The 16,600-nt window shown below is 35.5% G+C and overlaps 1 protein-coding gene across 2 annotated transcripts in view; it reads left to right on the top strand.

The window, feature by feature from the left end:
• The window catches only part of TBC1D19 (TBC1 domain family member 19), a 48,448-nt gene extending 33,843 nt beyond the window's left edge, over positions 1 to 14,605 (top strand). For both annotated transcript variants that reach the window (XM_039699076.1, XM_039699075.1), the window contains exons 14-21: positions 4,069 to 4,153; positions 6,427 to 6,471; positions 7,668 to 7,700; positions 10,048 to 10,157; positions 11,349 to 11,440; positions 12,226 to 12,341; positions 13,173 to 13,243; positions 14,227 to 14,605. In XM_039699076.1, coding sequence (XP_039555010.1) covers positions 4,069 to 4,153; positions 6,427 to 6,471; positions 7,668 to 7,700; positions 10,048 to 10,157; positions 11,349 to 11,440; positions 12,226 to 12,341; positions 13,173 to 13,243; positions 14,227 to 14,301 — 627 coding nt within the window. In that variant the 3' untranslated portion in view covers positions 14,302 to 14,605. The remainder of the gene's footprint in view (positions 1 to 4,068; positions 4,154 to 6,426; positions 6,472 to 7,667; positions 7,701 to 10,047; positions 10,158 to 11,348; positions 11,441 to 12,225; positions 12,342 to 13,172; positions 13,244 to 14,226) is intronic.
• Positions 14,606 to 16,600: the final 1,995 nt, after the last annotated feature.

Here is a 16,600-nt window from a genome sequence, read left to right as displayed (position 1 = left end):
AGTAACTGCAGATGAGGAGAAGGCAGAAGTGCTTAATGCCTTCTTTGTCTTAGTCTTTAGTGATGGCTTGTCCTCAGGACAGCAGTCCTCCTGGGTTGGTAGATGGTGTCAGGGAGCAGAATGGTCCCCAGGTTATCCAAGAGGAGGCAGTCAGAGAACTGCTGAGCTGCTTGGATGTTCATAAATCTATGGGACAAGATGGGATCAATCCCAGGGTGATGAGGGAGATGCAGACAAAGCTGCTCTCCATCATTTACCAACAGTCCTGGCTGACTGGTGAGGTTCCAGATGGCTGGAAGCTGGCCAATGTGACACCCATTCACAAAAAGGGTGGAAGGAGGATCCTGGTGATTATAGACGAGTTAGCCTGACCTCTGTACCTGGTAAGGTAATGGAGCAGTTTATGTTGAATGTCATCACACAGCACTTACAGGATGGCCAGGGTATCAGACCCAGCTGACGCCGGCAGTTTATATACAGACACGAACAGAACAAGACCTTATCCCTCTCTACAGCTCCCTGAAAGGTGGCTCTGCTCAGGTGGGGGTTGGTCTCTTTCTCCAAGAAGCAACTGACAGAACCAGAAGACACAGCCTTAGGCTGTGCCAAGGGAAGTTTAGGTTAGATATTAGGAAAAAGTTTTTTATGGAAAGAGTGATAAAGTACTGGAATGGCCTGCCTGGGGAGGTGGTGGAGTCACCATCCCTGGATGTTTTAAAAAAAAACTGGATGTGGCACTCAGTGCCATGGTTTAGTTGATGTGTTAGGGCATGGGTTAGACTCTATGATCCTGAAGATCTCTTCCAGCCTAGTGATTCTGTGAAATTTGCAAACTGTCTGAATAATGTCAACTCAAACATTGATATTTGTTCACGAAATATTTACATGTGAGAGTTTTTCTTGATTTAATTGTCAAAGATGATCTTCATTGTTGTTTACGCTGTGTCTTCATCTTGGGATGTGAAAATATGGTTCCTATTTATTTTTCATTTGTTATGTAGACTACCATGGCATTAATTAGTCATTAACTGACACTTGCAGTAGACAGGATGTTGTAAACTATGAAGAGGTATGAACTAGTATATTATATAATCTTTTGTTTTAAGACCGTCAGAAATACATTTCGCACATCATTCTCAATATATAAACCAGTGGAATGTTTTCCTTTTTTATATCTCTACTCACTAAAAGAATAGCTGCAGAATGAAAATCATTAAAAAGACTAAACTGTCTTTAATAGTTTGAAGGAGACTCACCAAATATCTTTGAAAAATTATGTAGCTAGTTTTACTGCAGGGCTTTGAAGCAGAGAATATCTCAAACTTCTAATTATTTGTTGCTCTAGTTTTGATTGCTATTTTGTGGTATTCTTCAGACTCTGCTCTAGAAAAAAGTTATCCATTTTCCTTGATAATTTCCTCTTCCAACCTAATTTGCAAATGCTTTACTGCCGAATTATTTTGTTCTATAGCCCCTGGAAAAATTTGTAGCATGAGTCATTGTGATATGGGATATTATTTATTGATTTAATATGATAAATGGAATTAAATATTGGCTAAATAAGATAGATAATGAAAATGTTAGTTTAAAACAGATACATTATTTCTGGGTTTGCACTGGGTTTATGGCTTTTTTTCATGACTAGTTACTGCCTCTTAAATTTTCCAAGTCATTGACTAGAGTGTCTCTTTTGTGTGTTGAGGAATAGATGAAATGTCCAGCAAAACAAAATTTGGGGTTAAAATAATGATGAGGATGTTGGTACCTCTTCAGTAGCATACAACTGTTTTCAGACAAAACACTGTGAAATTATGTAATTTATTTCCTTTAATGTCTTTGCTTTTTTCCCCCCCAAAGTTTGTTTATTTTTATTACTTCTTCATAACTGTTGAAATAAAATACAGGTACATTAAAGTAATTTTTTTTGATAAAAGTTTGGCTTTGGGTTTTTTTCTTTCCCTCAATGATTTGAATTCAGTGGTTTTCTTTTCACTTGGATTATAAATATCCAATAATTTTATTAATATTTCTGTACTTGAAAATAAGTTTCTGCCATTGTTTTCTTTAGCACTATCATTTTGTTAGTGAGGAAAATAACATATGGATTAGTAAACTTGTAAATTCTTTAATTCAGTCCAGAAGTTCAATTTGAATACTTTAGTCTTGCATCCTGCAGAATGAATACGTGCAAAGAACCTTGCCCAGAATTTTTTGGGTGTAGTCATAACTTTGGTTTGAGCTAGTGTCTATCGCTTATAAAGATGCAGAGTCTTCATTTAAAGATTTCCAGATACTGGTACTGGACACTGTATTCCTAAAAAAGAGGGCCTCAAATGAAGGTTACATTCTTTCCTCTATGAGAGAACATAGTTTATGTCCTGTTCAGATCAGTTTCTCTTTCGTTCACCTCAGTTAACATACACATAGAATTACATTTGCCTGTGCATTGTTATTGTCAGTGATATTTTGGCAGCTATGAACATGATTGTGTATTGCACAAAAAAAAATATTTAGCTTAAACTGTTTGAGATAAAGAAAGTATTATTCATTTTTAAAAGATGTTTGTATTTGAGAAATAGTTTTGAGGTTCAAAAAAATAGTCTCAAAATAGTACCTGCTTTCCATTAAAAAAAAAATTAAAGCAATCATAGTCAGATGTGTCATTTTTCTTGTTTCTATTTGACAGACGCTGATATATGGAATATGTTTGCATCAATTAGTGGAAGGAAAAATGCATTCATTTTTATTCACAATAAATTATGTAGTGAAACATTTCCTCCTTTTACACCTTGACTACAGTTAAAATAAACTCTTAAAATCTTCAAGAGCAGAGTGTCCTGGGTTCAGCTAGGGTAGAGTTTATTTCTTCTCAGTAGCTGTTACAGTGCTGTGTTTTGGATTGGGAATGAGAGTGATGTTGATAACACACTGATATTTTAGAGTATTGCTAAGTTGTGTTTATCCTAAGGACTTTTTCCTTGTCTCATGCTCTGCCAGTGAGAAGGTGCACAAAAGAAACTGGGAGGGCTCATAGCCAGGACTGATGAAAGGGGTATTCCACACCACAGAATGTAATGCCTGGTAGAGAAACTGGGGGGAGTTACCCGGAATCGGGTTTGGGAAGGGTCTGGCATTAGCCTTTTTTTGTCGTTATTATTATCTTTTGGCAATATTCCCTTACTAAACTGTTCTTATCTCAGCCTACAAGTTTTACTTTGATTCTTGTCCCCACTCCACCGGGGTGGAGAAGGGAGAGGGAGGGGGTGGAGCGAATGTCTGAATGATGCTCGGTTTCCAGCTGGGCTTAAACCCCAACAGAGAGGAATTCAGGTGTGCAAAAGTCAGCAGTGAGTTGAAGTCTGCCTTATGTCTGCCCTCTCGTGTGCATTCTTCATAGTGCAGTCTTTCAGTGCATGAAAACATGAAGATTTTAAAGTACAGTACTAATTACTAGCATTTTTACAACTCCAGGTAGGGTGAGATTCTTTATTGTGTGTTTTTTTTTCTATGAATGCTTTTACTGCTTAATTTTATACAATAAACCCCAAATGTACTTTAGAGTATACTTATGTGCATTTTGATCTTTGGGATACAAGGTAAGCATTATAATCTGTTTTTTGAAAGAGCTGAATTGCATGCAAACATTCTGTAAAGATCCTGGGAATGAAAGCAAATGTACTGCAGAGCTGCACACATTCAAGAGTGTAAATGATTAGTTTGCTTATTCACTTACAAGGACATCCCCAGGTCATAGTAACTGAGTTGAAAAACAGTCTAAAAGATGTAAGGTACACTAATGTTGTGACAGAAAGGGAAGAACACCTGCTGCGGGGAAGGAAGAAGGGTTGAAGAATGTGGATATAAAACTGATAACAAATGAAGGTGAATGTAAAATCATAGCAAGTTCAAAGTGAGCCTGGAAATTTGAGCAGGAGAACAAACTAAGGTGGTGAAGAGCTTTCAACCTTATTGGCTCTCTTAAATAGCATCTGATAAGTGCTAATTAAGACATTACATTTGTTTGACATTGCTTTGATCTAGTTAATCAGCTGACTTTCTTTTCTGCAGGTGTTGCTGTGTTTTTCCCGAGATACTTCTGTACTGGAGCACTTTACTTACAGTAGCGCCACCCCACCCAAATCATACATACAAGGTAAAAAAAGTTGTTTTTAAAAAGATCATGTAGATTTTTGTTAACTGATGCACTAATACAGTACATGAATTTGCTTTGTGACCATTACGCCTAGTAGATTACCCTTTAAAAATATTAATAAAAATGTATCCAGCTGACTTCTGCATAGATTGTTATGATAGTTTAGAAGCTGATCACAGATTGCAATGTTGTTCTTTTACTCCACTTTCTTGTATATAGTTCTGCACTGTTTTACCAGGAGAAATTAAAAACAACTATGACAATAAGGTAAAATCATGACAATGCCTGTCTTCATCAGAGCTAGACATTTAAATAGACAATATTGTCCTCTGCAACTCCAATAAATTTAGCAACTGGAAGTTGTTATAGAATGTTGTTTATACTAAGCAGTGAGTTTTGTAAATATTTGTAGACAGGAGCAGAACATGTTGCTAAATAACTGTGGGCTCTGTTCAATTGTGTGGGAGAGTAGAGCTTTACCAAGTATATTTAGCACTGATTTTTTTTTTTTTATAAAAGAATGGCATCTTCCAGAGTATTAGCTTATTTTTGGATATTCTTTGACTTGAGGTCTCATTATTTTTCTTAACCATCTTTAGATTTCTTGATTCAGTCCGCTTGCCTTCTCTGCCAGCTTCTCATGCCATTCTACTGGATGTTTCCATGCTTCTTAGAACCTCACTTGCCTTGATTTTACCTAGGGGTTCTTAATTTTGCCTTTCTTCTTGAGTCATTCAGTAATCCAATCACTTTTTTTTCTCTTGCACCTTCATCTTCTACATTCCCATTGATTTCCTTGGTCCTGGTGCTTGTGTATTTAGCCAAATATGATCCCTAAGTACTTTTTTTGCACGGGACCTCTGCTGAGAGTTTTCATCTTGCTGCTTCTTATGTCGCTATAAGTAATGTTTTTCTAATTTTTTAATTCCTTTTTTATTGCTTTTTTTACTGTCTTCCACTGAATTATGGAGTTTTCTTTACCTACTCCCTGAAATAAGCAAAGGGCTCACCTGAGAGCAAAACAGCAGTGGGATCCCAGGTCTCACTTCAGACACAGAGCCGTAGCAGCCCAGAAACACAGCAATGGAGAACATCCTGCATATTCCTAGACAAATCCTGGGGAATGATGTTGCTGATACCTAAATCTGTGCAGTGCAAATCCAAAAGGCTTGTATGTCCTATTTTTAGCTGATTTTCCAAGAGATGTGCTTTATGCTAAAAATACTCATCCTCCCAGATTATAATTCCTGACTGTGCAACAAGCAAACTGTTGAAAGGAAAGAAAGAAGATAATTTTTCGTTTCATGAAGCAACTTATTTGTATAATTGGAAAACACTGGATTTTGCTTTCATAGGGTAGTAGGCAGGAATTTTGCAGGTTAATTCTTGTTTTAGGTTAGTCAGTTCATGCTATAGGAAACTATCAAGGTCCAGATTCCATTGAACCTGACAAAAGTTCAATGTGTTAAATTCTATTGTGAAGAGTAAATAGAGTACACAGAATATTCTATAAATTTTCACGTAATTAATTAAAATTTTAGTTAAATGTTCTCATTTTAGAACTAAAATAATTTTAAGTTTTAATTACTTGTAATTATATTTAATAGCACTTCTGTATTTCTAAATAAATTGTTAACTTTTATTAATAGATTTTTGATTATTAATTTATATAGTTAAAATATGGTTTAATAATACATTGTGTTCATTTTGCAGAGAAGATAAAAAAGTTATACCATCAGTGTATATGATCAGTGATTTTCTTGACTTAATTAAGTCTCTTGTATCCAGCGGATTACTTAAATATTTGTTGGTTATATCAGAACGTCCCTCTTCCTCTGTTGCAGACCTAATGGTGCCTTGAATATTTTTTATCTGTGGTTATATCTGTTTGAAGGCCTTCCCTGTCCCTTGGTCTGTCTGCCCTTATTCCCTCCTAGAGCTTCACTGTCTCCCAGGTCTGCAGCAAACACCTTTAGAGCTCCTAAGACACCCCCAGATAGAATGTCAATGGAACAACATTGCTGAAATTTTCCTCTTCTTTTTTGTTGTTTGTCATCCTTCTTTATTGGTGCTGCATTTCAGTTTTATATCTGACATTGTACCTGTCCCATTGCATTGCTTGCCACATTTTAGACTATGTCAGATGGTCAATAATGTAATTAGTTATGATTTTTGTAATTGTAACTTAAAATCCACTTTTTAATTTAAATTGTTAAATCTTTATACCTTTTTACAGCTTAATGACATTTTCTTTGTGGTTTGATGGTTCACAGGAAAACTCGGAATGGAAGAATATGCTGTTTTCTATCCTCCAAATGGTATGAATTATACTATTGCCTCCTCTAGTGGTAGTTTGGAAATATTTTTTTTCTCAAATACATATTTTGTTTTTCTATTACAAGTTATGTTTTGCTATTATTCTGTGAAATTTATTAATTTAAAGGAGTAAGCTGGATGGAAGCTACTCCAAACCCACATTCAGCCTGGTGTTAGTGATCACAAACGGAGTTTGTCTGTATGTGTGTGGGAAGAAGAAGGAAAACAACTTGTGATATAGCAGTTGGTATTCAGTCTTGTATCAGCACTTAGAGGATTTGAATGATGAATGCTGAAACTGGCTGACCTCCCAGCTTTTCAGTACTTAACAAACCACACCCTAAAGTCTTCTCCTTTCAAAATGTGTGTTGACACAACAGGTCTATGTAATTTTAATATCATTGCTGTTGTTATAACTTCAGTTATTAAAATTGATTTTTTCAGCTCTTGCCTTGACCATTTCAATCCCTTATTGAATCCTTTCCCTCCATTTGTATTTCAAGTTCAAGCTCTTTCCTCTTGTTCCAAGGCCTTACGTCAGCAATTTTAAATCTGCGTCTCTGGCCTTGTCTTTTATGTCTTCTGTATTTCAGTATAGTCAGTTGCAGTATATGCTTTTGTTTCACTTTTTTCTGTTTGCCTCTGCAATTCTTGCAGCTTTGTAGCCATGAAGCATTGTTCTTAAGATCTTTTGCCAAATCAGCCACCTCTTACCAGTCTTATATAAAATCTAGTGAATGGGAGCTAAGATCAGCTGGGAAGGAGGAGCGAGCTGTCATGCTACAACTGCCAAGTACTGTGGATGTTCTATCTGAGTACTACATGAATTACTAGAGTTCTTGGCCTCCTTTTTTTTCCTACTCCATTCTTGTTAGTGCATGGCATTTATGGGTTGTCATTTATCTGAAATTAGATTCTGATATCAGCAAAGCCAGTGTAACAACTTCACGGAAACTGAGCTGTACTTGAGTTTCTAGGAACTGTAGTTTGTGTTTAAGCATGTCATTGGTTGTACTGACATAGGTAATACTGTACTTACATTTGTACAAGATGGAGATCTGTGCAAGTGTGATAACAAGAAATACTTTATTCCCTATGTAGGCAGAATACAATTTGATAATGTGAGGGGGAATATTATTTTTTGCATGCATAAAGAAGATTATGAAAGAACAAAAAAAGGAATATTTTTGTTTTGCAGGTGTAATTCCTTTTCATGGCTTTTCTATGTATGGTAAGTGTGACTCTCATAAGCTAAAACCTCAGAACTGCTTTTCCTCATATTGTAGTTTAAAACTGTATATACTTTTCTGCAACTTTTAAACTTGGATATGTATGTGCTTTTATGGGGTTTTTTTTTTGTGTATGAAGATTGTTGAATATAATTTTTAAAATTTCAGGCTGTTTCATTTACTTATATTACACCTTGCTGCCATGTGGGAATTCCTTCTTTGAGAGCTAATAACTGAGCTAAGCTACACATCTTCATGTATATGAATAGAGGGATAAAGTTTAGCAACAAAGTGCTCTTTCCTTGTGTTTCACTTCTGGGTAGACCAAGTTACCCATGAAAACAGTTCTTATAAACAGTGTGAAAGGCCTGTTGCTCTCTACATTTACCCACAAGAGATGTTAAAAGAGCATTACATAATATAATGCTTTCTAATTTACTGCACAGAGGAAAGCATAAATATCAATAAGATTTTTAGAAAAAAAAAGCAGAAAAATCTCCTGGAGTTACAGACATATTGCAGCTATTGCAGATGTGAGATTAGATGTTATGGCTTTTCAGTTTTTTCTTTTGGTTTATCAAAGGTGTTTGTAGCATCACAGGGCAAGTAGATTGTAAGACTATACTTAAAATACTATGTTTTGCTAATAATGAAGTTTAATGATCACACACAATCATTAAAATAATGGAATTGAAATATGAAATGCAGATTTGAACCTGAGTAGGGAATCCAGAGTCTTTGGAGTGATGAGCACTTAAGTTACAAACTATTCCTTAGGGACTCACTTAGAGACATTCACTTGTTCTGTGTGAACTGCTTTTTTCAAAATGTTTGGATTTGACTCTGCCCTTGAGAACAGCATCTCCCAAACGGAGATGTGAGTTTTCCTGCCTCCCTCCCGTCCTCGCTCTTTGCACAGGCTCAGAATATGCTGGCTCTGAGAAGGAGGAAGGGTGAAAAAAGCAAGGCAGTAGAAGGCTGTGGCCAAGCAGAGCATCTGCTGTATTCCATGCTGTGCTGCTCTGTGAGGAAGTGTCTGGGTCCTTATGAAAATCCTATACCCTTTTTCCTGTTTGCATGCATTCACTGTCAGGGTGCCAGCTGTCAGAGGCTGTTCTGTTACCCTCCTGGCCGTTATGTACATGTGCACACTGACAAGTTTTCCACCTCCATCTTCAAGCATTGAAAACATGAGCATGGGTAACACCCTTTGCTTTTCTGGCCCCTACTGAAATACATGTTTCTGTGAACATCTCACCCTACCTTAGCACCCCACCTCTCATACACAGACACCATTTTTGTTATTAAGCCACATTTTCTAATACTTAGATAAGAAGAAAAAAATTCACATGTGCATATATCCGTATATATATTAAAAAATGTACATATATCTATGTGTGTATGTGTACATACATACACAGTCAATATATCCATGTCCCTAGCTTAGTATAAATAAACTGGAGGGGAAGGTAAATGTAGAGATAGAAACTATGAGTGTGTTAAAATGTAAACTGACAGCTAAAATAATTAAACCTGTAAAGTGAAGCAGTCATCATGATGACGGGACAGATCAAAAGGCTGTTCACAAATAGGTATGACAACTGTCTGTGAGAATGCATTGAGTGTATGGACTGTCAGTCTCAAGGAGTGATGGTTATGTTTGAGCAGCACTACACATAACAGATTTATCTATATGTTAGATTTTTATGAAACAAGCAGAGTTTCAGAGCTGCTGTTTTACAGATGTAATCAATTATTTTGAATCAGGTCTAGTAGAAGACTTCTAAAGAGTAAACTACCAAATGTCCATGGTTTACAGATCTTGTAAGAAATGTATCTATGAGTTTGTCATACTTAGTGATGTTGTTGTGGCAACCGAAAGCTGTTCTTTTAATGTTTTCATTTTCACAATATCTGTCTTCAAGCTGTGTTACAAATAGGGCATCAATTTGGAGCTGGTCACTGGCCCCAGGGCACACTGAAATTTAGAGACAGTTTAATTAAAAACTTGCACTGTTCACGTTGCTCTACACCTTAGGGATGCTTTCCTTACAGCATATTTCTCATGGTTCAGAAGCCAGGTCTATAGTAAGCAGATTCTAATTGGTTTAGCTTCTTGAAATATGTAGGAATAATATCTAGAATGTATCATACTTCCTTTTTTGACTTTTTGCATTAAATGATAAACTGTGATTGAATACTTCTTTCTCAATAATTGGTTTGGTACTGTTTTTGTAAATTGGGGTACTATGAATTACCTGGCTTTTTCTCATACTTCATGCGCTTAATCATTGAACCCTTTTAGCACTTTACAGTGTTGAGTCAATTATAATTCTTTTATCCTTTCAGTTGCACCACTTTGTTTTCTGTACCATGAACCTTCCAAATTGTATCAGATATTCCGTGAGATGTATGTGCGTTTTTTCTTCAGACTCCATTCCATCTCTTCTCATCCCTCTGTAAGTTCATTAGGAATTAAATCCACTCACTTGATATCCTGTTTGCTGCAGAACAATAATATACAGTAGCATGGTTTTCTGTGTGATTGAAATGTATCCTTTTAAATATACTAAAATATTTCGGGCAAGCTTGGAAAAATTATTAGGTAATTCCCATCTGGATATTGTTGTTTTCTATGTCAGTGTTAGTCTTTGCTATCGTGTACCTTATTAAAATAGTAAGTTCTCATTTCATGAGGGTATGGAGTCTTTTATAAGAGTGAAGTTTTTTAATCCAATAGATTTTTCAGATCAAAGAGTCACACTAATTTGCTTTCATTAAAGGTACGTAAATGGACTCCGAAATAGTCTGGGGTAAAGGGACTGAAATATATGTACAGAGATATTGTTTCTGTTATACTAATTTAGTGTCTGTTTCTTTAACTGAAGAATCTTGGTATGACAGCACATGCTTTTTAGTACTATGAGATGAGTTTAAATAATTTGTCTGTTTGTGACCAGGATCAACTTTCTTGAATGTACAAGAGTTGTACAAATTGGCTTGTCTTCTATTTGTGAAGAATAAAACAGAGTAGCTATTTCTTTTTTCCTTCAAAAAGTGCTGAAGAGTTAAATTTCTTTTTGAAAATATTTCCTGGTTAAAAGAAAATCCTATCCTTGGTATACCATTTCAAGGCTATGTATTGTGCTTTTCATGTTTAATGGCAGAGAAAAGGGTCAAACAAGAATCTATTCATTTCCGTGGTAATTTTTTGAAACAATTTTTAAAATGTGTGTATGTTTAACTATTTTTGTAGTTATCTCTATTGCTGTTTGGTTTTACTTATCAGAGAGATACTTCTTCTCACATCCTTTATTTTTTAGTGCAACTAAGGTCTGTTTCATCAAAGTGGAAATATTTCAAGTAGGTTATGTTTTCAACCCTGATATACAAACACCATAAGTAACTCAGACTTGCAAAGGACTATCAGAACATACCATGTTGCTAATACATACATGGAATTGCAGGAGCAAGGGTTTGGTGACTGAAGGTATTAGAATTGCTTGTGCCTTTCTCACCTGACTTGAATACTGTATCATTAATGTTTTATTGCTTGAATTAAAAATTCATGAACACTTACATGCTGCTACTGTTTTCCCAGATTTGACAGGATGAGTGTTAGTATTCATGATATGATCTTGTTTCTTTAGGGCATTGTATCATTGTGTTTGCTTTTTGAAACTCTTCTACAAACCCATCTGCCCCAGCTCTTCTATCACCTCAGAGAAATTGGAGCTCAGCCGTAAGTACTTCTTTCTGACTTGTTACAAATATTGCACGTTCATTATTCTGAAAATGCTCTTCTGTAGTGTTTTAATTGAAGATCTGTAGAAAATAAATAAAAAATTAAAAAAGCATAAAATAAATGCATTTATTAGACAAAAGCATAACCATCAGTGCTCCATTTTTTCTTGAGAGTCAGATGGAGTGCTTTGTCTAACCTGTGTATCTGTGCTTTGTGCATTTCTTCTGTATGCTCTGTGAAAAGAGAGAGAATTGCTCTGTGAGAAATGCTCTGTGCTGCATTATTCAGCTAAGTTTCAGTAATTCATGTTGTATCTGATGGAACTAAGTGATGTATTTCCTAGGGGACAGAAGACACAGAGATGTGTTAGTTGCAGCAGAAGGTACTGGAAGAGGCAAGAGAGCAAGAGTCATTCAATAGTGAATTCATGGCGCCAGGCACAAGAGAACCTGAAAACTGTTTTGTCTTAATTGGTATCCATCTTAATAGCATAATAGCAGAAAGGATGAAACATTGAATAGCTGAAGATCACTCTAATGTGATTGTTTGATCAGAATGATTATGAGAATGATATTAGTACTTTATCAAATGAGATGCTAAATAATTTTATGATGACTATTGCAAATTAAAATATCGATTATTACTGCAGCAAGAGAAAATGCTTTTTCTTCCTGGAAGAGAAGAGAAATGCAGAAAGATAATGAAATATTTTCAATTTACAGACAATCTGATCATTATGGGAGGCAGAAATATAATAACCACTGTTTGTCACTTATTTGCAGGCTACGAATTTCATTTAAATGGATGGTACGAGCATTTTCTGGTTATTTAGCTACAGACCAGCTCTTGCTTCTGTGGGACAGAATCCTGGGATACAATTCTCTAGAAATTCTTGCTGGTAATAGAATTATTTTTACAAAACGTGTGAAGTCTTTGTGAATGTAAGGCAAATACTCATTAGCTTCATTGTATTTTGTGATGAGAAGAAAATAGTTGCTCTTTGACAACCTGCTGACAGCAGGTTACATACATGTCGAAGCATATATCAGCTGGAAAAATGGAATTGCATGAATACTGCATCTTTAATAAAAAATATGTCAGATAATTTTTTTAATGGCAATACTAAAAAAATGCCAAGTGCTCTCTGAACAGAACACAGGCTGTTCTCCCAGCTGTACTGGGAGTGGTGAATGAATTCATCACCTTTCAAAAAAGTACAAGATTCATGTTATTTATGGCAACTACCTCTACAGTACTTGCAATTGAGAGTTCCCCTGATTTTGCTGGATTTCTGCCTTTGAAGTGGCATCTTTTAAGACACTTTGAAAGTTTTTTAGCTAAATAATGTCCTCATGTTTAGGAAGGTTTAAGATGGATGTTTTAAAGAAAACATGTATCTTTAGTTGGGTCAGTTTTTAAATAGAAAGTAGGTGAATAGAAGATAAAAGGTTTTGGTTTCATTTGTACATGTAAGACAGCTTGTCCCTTTTAATTAAAAGCTATTAATCTTAAACTGAGGCATTTTCACTCAGACTTTCCTGAAAGAATATTACGTTTTTCCTCTCTATTTAAAAGAGCAGTCAAAGAAACTCAAACATGGCCACCTGTTGTATATTATTCTTCAGAATCAAAATAATTAAACTATGTGACAACTGGTATTTTATATCAAGATTAATTCTAACCACTACTTACCAGGTCAGAAACCTAAATATTGGACATTTTCTTTCAGTCCTGGCAGCTGCTGTGTTTGCTTTCCGAGCAGTCAACCTGATGGAGGTGACATCACTGGCTGCAGCTGAAGTAAGGATAAGTTTCACTTAGAGGAGATTGAAATAGTTTCTGATGCTTTGCCAGTAAGAGTAACTTAAGCTTCACATGGCACATGATGCATAGTGCAAATCTTTCTGTCTAAATTCTTACCTTAGATAAAAAATAAGGAAACTGTGAGCATGCAGTACATAATGCTGCTTTTCTGGAGAAAAAGGAAATAAAGCATATTTGCTATAAAAATGCAGTGTTACAAAATTATTTTTTACAGTTAAGTTTTTTTTAAATATATAATCTGTGTTAGTGGGATATATTGTTTTTGAAATATTGCAGAGGTTTGTACCCTTTTCCTCAGTACATTTTAGTTGCTTCTGTTCTACAAAGTACAAAAATATTACAAGCTTATTTTGTCAGTGTGAATCTGAAATTTCACTGTGCATACTACCATAGGAAATGAAGAAAATGAAGTTATTAGCATGAAGATTATTATTATTATATATAGTCACTTGTTAATTTATTTTTTTTTTCAAAAATACAGTGATGGATTTTTTCAGATTTAGAGAGTTTGTGATCACTTTCTTTGGCTTTCTTAAAAACATACTTCCATGAGAAGACACTGATTATTTGAGGCATTACATTGGACTTAGTTCACAAGTACTAGCCAAGCCACAGGATAAGGATTCTTAATTCCCAATTATTTTTAGAAACAGGTTGAAATGTTAGACTCCTTATTCACCCATGATGCAGTGTATATTTGAAGTAAGGCTAAAGGCTAAAATAAAGTTACTTAGGTAATATACATTGGGTATACCTGTTTTTTCTTTGAAATGTTAGAATAAAAAATTAGGCCATACAGTACTAACATAAACCAGTATAATTTGTTTCTAGCCATGTCTATATCTGATTATTTGCAGTATTATAGGCAGGATTTAAATCTTTTCCTGACTTCTTAACTTGCTTTAAGGAAATTTGATTCAAATGTCAAATTTAACAAGGCTTTTTGATTTTCATCCTAGGCTGTACTTGCTGACCTTTCAACCCTGAAAGTTATGCCTCTTCTTCAAATCTTCTTGTTTGCTACTGTCACTTGATCTGTTTCAACAATAGTGGTACCACATCCCAGTCTTTCTGGAGAAGCTAAGCATCAACTATGCAATGTCTGCATAAAGCCAAAATTAAACTCCATGTATAAAATCATTTTAGAAATAATTACCTTGATATTTTCTAACTGGAAAAAATAACTTTGCACACAATTGTGTGAAGTGCATGCTAATGAATTCCACTGTAAAAGCAATGGTTATTACTTGTATATTGAGAATGACTACTTGTGCAAGTAAATAATGTGAATCACTGTCTAAAATGCATGTAATATTAAATAAAGTAAATGTAATTAGTGATCTGAGTTTTGTGATGTTATTGTCAGAGTTGTAAAAGCTTTTATTCTTTTAATATGAAATTACTTTTTCAGGCTCACAGCTTAGAGGATATCATCTCCAATGCTGTCAGGTGAGAAAATAAAGATATTTGCAAGATTATTTTTTCTTGTTTTCTAAGGAAAAGGTGGGATCATACATCACTTTTGTTGTCCCTATCTTATTTATTCTTTTCACAGAAAATTTCTCCATGTTCTGTCTCACTGCTCCTGTTGATTTTTTTCATACACAGAGATGTAGTCACACATTCCCCATTTATCTTTGGTTAGGTCTAGAGCTGTCTCAGGCATCTTCTGAACTCCTCCCTGGAATCCCATCAAAGGCACAAAATGGGTTCCCTGCAGAGAAGGCGTGAGCACAGCTTCCTTCAGAACTTGTTGGAGCCGGTCTTTGCGTGAGACAAAATATTGTCCTGAGAATGATGCCAAGAGTCCTTCTGCTGTGCCCCACACCCTCTCTGGGAGGGCAGTGCTATGCCTGTGACTGTTTTCCAGCCTCTGTGGTTCATGTCTCAGGCTTTAGTGCAAGAGCCCTGCCCATATTGATGTGTGATGGATTGTCACTACAGTCAGGCTGGCATCATCTGTTAGCTCTCATACCTTTCTTGTGAGGTCTTCCTCACAAAATTTGTTTGATTTGTTTAATACCAAAGTTGGAATCAATAATCTGATTTGATTGAGTGTATCTTTTGGCTTAGAGCCTTTTTCAGGTGTTAAAATGATAATGGATTATATAGTTACTGCATTTGCAATAGAACTTTTGTCATCGTGTGGTTTATGAACATGCTTATGTACATGTAGTTGTCATTATTTGCCATACTGAATGTATGTCAGTGAAACATGAATCCTTCATACCTTGCTCAAAATTTGACAAGTGAACTAAGCTGTAGTCTCTGGTAGGGGTATGAGCTGTATGTCTCTGAATCTTGTTGTATCTGTCATGATAATGTAGGAACTTACTGAACTAGTAAATTTATAAGGCTAATTTAAAAAGAGGTTTAGTTGTGGACTTGGTGGTATCACTTCCTATATGAAGAATCAAACTGCTTAGCAGATACAATATTTGAGAACATTTGGGGAAATTTTGCCCTGGATAACAGAGAAAATGGATGTTTTCCTTAATATTTGCAAGAAGTTGTTTTAAATGTTTAACTAGAGGTTTTTCTGTGACACTTGTTTTTTAAAAAGAGTGATAGCTTTTATCCTTTACAGCAAGTATTACCTTGTTTTATATATGGGAAATGAAGGCACAGAAAGATTAACTGATTTGCTAAAGATTACAGAGTAGATTCCGCAAGGAGGCGAGCAGTCCTCTTCTCTTGAATTTGTTTGCCTTTCTGGATACTCAGTTTGTGTATAAACCACAAGATCTTTTTTCATCTTCAGATCTACATCTGAAAATATAGCATTTTGCAGTTTTTAAAATCCATAAATTGGGTAGCAGTTTAGAAATTATAATGTTACAAAGCAGTCACAAGAATTGTGGCTGATTCAGGTCATTACAAGGTTACCGTGGCATTATAAAGAATTTAAAGTATTTACTGAATAGCAAGGGACATCCCCTACAGACCTGCTGACCCTCTAATTTCCTTTGCTTTGTGCTTGTATGTGGTGCAGAATCTGAACAACACCTTAACTTTTCCACATTAGGATTTTTGAGCAGCATCTTCTCTTCTTTTTAATTTTCAATAAATTTGGAAATGCTATAAACAGGCAGAGATAGAGAGACTGTTGGATTCTTGTTTGAACAAGCAGTTCCATGACTAACAGAATATGGTCTGTTTTTATCTCCCATCTCCCTTGCATCCCCTCCATCTTCCCCACTGGGGCGCTTAAATTGTGCCTGACCTGCACCAGTGTCTCTCCTGGTGACTGGAAGGGAATCTTGTGCTCTGGAGCTCATGAGGGTGCCCACAGATCTTCTTGTGTACAGGAATACTGAGGGTAAGTGCATTAAA

This window comes from Passer montanus, unplaced genomic scaffold (assembly GCF_014805655.1).
Source record: "Passer montanus isolate IOZ18808 unplaced genomic scaffold, ASM1480565v1 scaffold13, whole genome shotgun sequence".
NCBI lineage: Eukaryota > Metazoa > Chordata > Aves > Passeriformes > Passeridae > Passer > Passer montanus.
This window is presented reverse-complemented; position numbering and strand designations above follow the sequence as displayed.